The sequence below is a fragment of the Centruroides vittatus genome, unplaced genomic scaffold, assembly GCF_030686945.1.
Source record: "Centruroides vittatus isolate TY-2023 unplaced genomic scaffold, ASM3068694v2 contig_3088, whole genome shotgun sequence".
NCBI classification, from domain to species: Eukaryota; Metazoa; Arthropoda; class Arachnida; order Scorpiones; family Buthidae; genus Centruroides; species Centruroides vittatus.
The window spans coordinates 336,653-342,652 of NW_027121986.1; the positions used below are offsets into that span (position 1 = coordinate 336,653).

General features: G+C 31.1%; 2 protein-coding genes across 2 annotated transcripts in view; both read left to right on the forward strand.

The window, feature by feature from the left end:
* Crag (DENN domain-containing protein Crag) overlaps nucleotides 1-1,867 on the forward strand; it is a 99,984-nt gene extending 98,117 nt beyond the window's left edge. Inside the window, exon 33 of the mRNA XM_067267823.1 lies at nucleotides 406-1,867. Coding sequence (XP_067123924.1) covers nucleotides 406-551 — 146 coding nt within the window. The 3' untranslated portion in view covers nucleotides 552-1,867. The remainder of the gene's footprint in view (nucleotides 1-405) is intronic.
* A 710-nt stretch (nucleotides 1,868-2,577) lies between these two features.
* On the forward strand, nucleotides 2,578-4,281 carry LOC136973119 (uncharacterized). The gene is made up of 2 exons (XM_067267820.1): nucleotides 2,578-2,804; nucleotides 3,098-4,281. Exons 1-2 carry the CDS (start codon nucleotides 2,618-2,620, stop codon nucleotides 4,279-4,281), a joined length of 1,371 nt encoding a protein of 456 aa, XP_067123921.1. The 5' UTR covers nucleotides 2,578-2,617.
* The last annotated feature ends 1,719 nt before the right edge of the window (nucleotides 4,282-6,000 follow it).

The following is a 6,000-nucleotide window of genomic DNA, read 5'->3' on the forward strand; positions in this document are numbered from 1 at the left end:
TCATGACTTTTAAAAGTCAGTTTTTAATGGTCTTAAAGAAGCTCAAGTTCAATATCACCTAATCTACTACATGGATTTGCATAATGGTTAGCAAGTCAATAATGGAGATTCACAAAAAAGAACAAATAACTTTTAACATTTCCAAAAGCTCTAGAATACCATGTTATATAAGGATTGCTGCAATTCTGTATTGTAATACAAGTTTAGCCATATCATTTTCACCATTAATATTAGAAATTGTAAAGCAAATATTTTGTAAAACTTATTGTTAAATCAAAATAATATATAGGAATTAGTTTGTATCAATGATGATGATCAAAGTTTACTGGTAGTTTTGAATGTATTTTAGTGTAAATTATAATTTATTACATATATTATTAATAATTCTGATTTTTTTTCATTTAGTTTGCTTCGATCGAGAATACAACAGGGCATTTGGAAAACTTACGGAGAAGCAAATTTCTCTGCTGCACAGAAACGACAGGCCTCTGTCTCCGGGTGCGAGTTTCTGCCGCCATTATTTCAGAGAACTCGAACTGATAACCGCTTAAATCTTTCTCGTTATTTAAAATAAATCGATCGTCCGATCTACGCAAGCTTTTAAGGTCCTGCCTCGACGTTTTTCTAATCATTTGGTGAAACGAGTATAGTTTTTAAAAATCGTCGGATGGAAAATTAATTGGACATTTTACATTGATTTTAAGTAGTATTTTATATTTAAAAAATTACGCTCAAATTTACATATATATATATATTTTTTTTCTTTTTATTTTGACACAATTAATTAAACAACACTTTTTTTTTCTTTTTTTTTTGCATTTCTGATCATTTGGAGTAATTCTTTTTATAATAAACATGTTATAGCATCTGCTCAATGTTTAAATATGTATATTTTTTATAGCCTTTAATATTTTATATTAGTCAGAAAAAGTATAGCTGCTTTGTAAAAAAAGAAAAAGATATTTTATTTAATCTTCTGAGGAGAAGGCGAGAGGAAAAGTTATTTGGCATCATCTGTCCGATTTTATGTGCGAGTATTCGAAGCAGTCGATTGCCTCTATATATATATTCTTCAAGAAAAAAAAAAGATAATTACTTCAATGAATTGTATATAGTCACTACTGTAAATTATATTTCCTGCCAGTAATATTTTAGGTAATTCCATCATTTATATACACAAGTGAATCTCTTTGGACCAGTTGAGATCCAAAATTCATTGGTGATATGAAAATGAATTCCTGCCAAAATGACAACTTTCTGGTTCCTTTTAATTTAAATTTATGTGAAATTTTTTTGTATGGTACATATGCAGTACATTACGGAGGTGGAGTTTTGTTTTATAGCATATTTGTTGGAGTTTTTTAATATTACTTGCAGATTTTAATTATAAAATTGTTTCAAAAATTGTAGTTTCATCTAATATAGAAATTTAGATGCTAAACATTGTACAGATCACTTCTATATAAAAAAAAAATGTAAGAAAATTGTAAGATAAAAAAGATTATATATATATATGAAATATATATAAACATTTTATTAGATTAATGGGGTTTGTTGTTCCCAGTAAATTGTAATTATATAAAGAACAGATGTTAATTTTGATGTTGTTAATTTTTAATTATGTTATTCGGCAGTTCGGTCAAAAATGACTTAGGGTTTTTTTTTTATTTCAGTAGTTTTGAGTATTGTTACGATTTAAGAAGGCTGTATCAAATGAATTGCTGCATCTCTCTCTTTTTTGTTTGTTTTGTTGTTCATCTTTTGGATGAAATTCTTATCTTTTGCTGATTAATAAAAAAAAAAATTGTTTGTATATTGGTCAAAAGAGGTCTAAATATCGCTGTAAATAAAGTATTAAAATTACAAATATTTTGTGATGTGTTTTGTTTTAAACCAACCATCATCATAAAAGAAATAGTTTTTGGGTATTGAATTTTGTTTCTTAAAAATAGCAAATTTAATTATAAAATTAAAAGAGAATACTCTACTAACTTAATAGCCTATAATCAAATTAGTATTGGATACATCAGTATTTACCAGGTTGGTAAGTTGGGTAAATGTTAATGTTTTAAAAACAATCTGTTAAGATCATATAGGAGTCCGGTTATTTTAAAAACATTAATAGTCGGTTGGGTTTGTTCATGGACATTGTGAACAGTTGCATTGTAACAAGTATGTTTTCAAGGTGATGTGCTCGATACGAGACGAATCTTGGAGTACAATGATGTGATGATTAGACTGTTAAGCTCACTTCCTTTCAGAAATGAGGAACCATCTTAGGGAATAATGTGGTGTGGTTTCAACTTTTGTGTTTTGTTTATGTTCTAACTCTTGTAGAGTGAGAGGTGCGAGCTGAGAGCTGATAGCAAGGCTGTTGAGAGAGAGCTGGGGATTTTTCCTTGGTCCAGAGAAAATTTAGCAGCCTGTAGTGGTTCCCAACTCTTAATAAAATTAAAGATTTTATGTTTTGTTTGTTATAAATAGGGGAAAAAACTACTCCGCACGCAGCGCTAGTATCGATGAGGTCGTAAACAGACTAAGCGATACGTTGTCGGTTGTAAAGTACCATTTGTTTTTTCTTTAAACGAAAATCTAATAAATATTTTAAGTTTCAAAAATGCCAAGTACGTGGTGCTGTGTACCACATTGTTCTAATAGTGGTGGTCACAAGTTTCCAAAAAATCCAGCATTGCGAAAGAAATGGATTCACGCCGTTAAAAGAGCAAATTGGAAACCAACTTCATCCAGTCTCGTGTGTAAAAATCACTTCACACCTGATCAGTATAAGGAGATTAATATCTTTGGTAAGCACATTATTTAAAGAATTATAATAACTGTACAATATTTTTTTCAAGCTATTAGCAATTAAGAAGCTTCAAACACCTCGCTTGAAAAATACTTGATGTTTACATCAAAAGTCTCTGTTTAGTTTTAATATCTAGGCGTGATAAGCCCTAACAGTAGAGGCTAGTTTTGAGCACTTACATAGCATTAATGCTAAGTTAACAAAGGATAAAAAATATATATAGTACCATGGATTTAATTGTTAATTCTTTATGCTGAATGAAAAATAAATAGATTTATTTTACTTTATTAGGAAACATCTCAGCAAAGAGACAACTGAAGGCTGATGCTGTACCAAATGTATTTTTTTGGTCTAAAAAAGAGGCACCTTCGGTTGCGAGCAGACGAGCAAGAAGAGAAAACCGTGAACGCAAAGTTCAAGATAATCATGATGCATGTTATATAATGGATACTGGTACATTAGAAATAGGAGGAGTAGTAGTAATAGATGAGGAGGAGGAAAAGGCTACTTGTCTTATTGAAAATAATGTGGCAAGCACTATGGTCTGTGTAACTACACAGACCCATACTTTTGAAGTCCCAATGTCAGTTGAAAGATTTGAGTTTGACAACAATGCTATACATTACTATACTGGGTTAGAGAACTACAATTCTTTCAATTTTGTACTACAAAGTTTGGGACCAGCAGCATACAGCTTAAAATATTACAAGTTTCAGGTTGTAACACTTGCAGTGCCAAACCAGTTGTTCTTGACTTTAATAAAATTAAGATTGAATACAGCAAATTTTGAGTTGAGTAGGATGTTTAGTGTATCTGAAGAAACAGTACGAAACGTTTTCATTACTTGGATCAATTTCATGTATTTACAATGGCGAGAGTTGGATATATGGAGTGAAAGATCTCTTGTTGATATATACATGCCTAGAGATTTTAAAATGAAATTTCCGAATACTAGAGTTATCATTGATTCTCTAGAATGCAAAATAAGCAAACCAAAAAATCCTGTTGCACAGCAGGCTACGTGGTCGTCATATAAAAATGACAACACATTAAAAGCAGTTGTAGGTTGCACACCAGGTGGTCTAGTAAGTTTTGTTTCAGAAGCCTATGGTGGTTCTGCAAGTGATCGACAGATTGCAGAAAGGTCTTCACTGTGTAAAATAACAGAGGCAAAAGACTGTGTAATGGCTGATAGAGGTTTTAACATTCAGGACTTGCTAATTACTAAAGATGTTGTGGTAAATACACCCACTTTTATGAGAGGAAAAGCACAGCTGAGCAGCAGTTTGTTATCTCGAGACAGAAAAATATCTAGTAAAAGAATACATATTGAACGTATTATAGGAATGGCTCGTACATTCAAGATTTTGAGGCAACACATGCATCCGACAGTAACCAAACTTGGCAGTGAAATTATATTTATATGTTTTATGTTATGCAATTTTAGACCAAGCATTGTTGGCAGAGATGCTTAATTTGTTTCACTGTTAGTCTAGCTCTCATTAATTCTGTATATAATGTTTTTTTCATTCTAGACCCTAGCCTAATTTAAGTTTTCCATTTATAGTATTTTTAAATTTTTGTCTGCTTATAAATTCTAAGATTAAGAATGTATACTAGCATACACAGTAAGGTCTTCATTATGGAACTTCAATTCAAAGTAATATAGTGGTTTTAAAATTTGTACTATAGTTGAATAAATGTTTGTAAATTTGTAAGCAAATAAAAAATTTTAATTTTTAAAACAAAATCTTTTTTTATTATTTAAAAAATTCACCATCTAGAAAAATTTTACATAAACTCAAATTGTAAAATAAAAATAACAATTAGCTCAATTATTTTATAAACTTAATGTTTATAGAACATCTTTTTTAAAAGAGCTGGCTTAAAATGCTCATGGAAAAACATAATTAGTGTTTCAGTCATGTCTGCAATAAATTTATCATCTCTTGGAATGATACAAACTTTGAAGTCACTTTTTGTGTAAACAAACAGGTGAGCAACTTGTCTATTTGTCACTGCTAATTGACCTTGGATTTGATAAAAATAATCATGATTCCGTTTTAAAGTAATTTTGTCATCAGTACATTCCAAATATGGTACATTTTGCACATTCACAGGAAGTTTAAAACTGGAGTAAGGACATTTAACTTCTAATATTTTATCATCATCCACTAGCCCATCTGGACTTGCAGCTAAGAATGGGTATTTTGGATGAAGAAACATGCCACATTCTTTCACAGGAGTATTTTCAAAAGAAGAATATGCTTCAATTGCTTCTTTTTCATACCTTAAGCCATGAGAAATTGCCTTACTTTTTATTGGCCTACTTGACAGTAACGAGTCACACAATTTTAGTCTGTCTGCTGATTTTAATTTACAAACTTTTCCAAAGTTTGAAGATGTCAAACGCAACAAATGTTCCTTCTTCCAAACTGCACTTTTTCGTTGTAATCGGGTCTCTTTTTCCAAATGTTCTATGTACTCCCTACTTGCTTCAGTTACATGTAAAGCTTTTAAAAACATTTCGGACATTGTGCTTTTGCAATAATCATGATCTGACTCTAAAGCCCTCATGTTTGCTGGTTGCCTTAATTGCAATATCGGTATTGCACAACCACTTTGCATGTTCATTGCCAAATTAATAACAAAGTTTGTATAATCAGAGATTGAACTGCCAGATGGTCTGGGGTCAAATTTCATGTCTTCCAATCGTTTCCTTTTCATTCCTCTCTTCTTAAATAAATGAAATGGAAGCTCACTAGCCTTAATTGGGGAACCTTTATGTTGGCGGGTAGGCTGATGGAATGTTTGCAGAACCTGAGTGCATGTTTTGTGACACTTATAATTGCCTGTTCTTCCGTATTCTTCTATTGCCAATAGTGTTACACATACATGTTTGCAATATGCTTTAGGCCCTTTACCTGCTGTACATTCACATATTGCATTTTCTATATCCCCATCATCTGTAATTACTAAATCTGTATAATATGTGTTCCCCTTGGTTAATTCAGATTTTACATTACCTTTAAAATATGAAAATTTTTTTTCTTTTGTTCCTCTTATTGTTAATAAGAATTCATTAAAATACATCTGCACAGCAGACAGTGGCATTCTTTGATCTGACATCTCCATGTAGGCATCAATTGTATCTATAGTCAAAACTGGTATTTGTAAACTTGGAGAGAGATCCT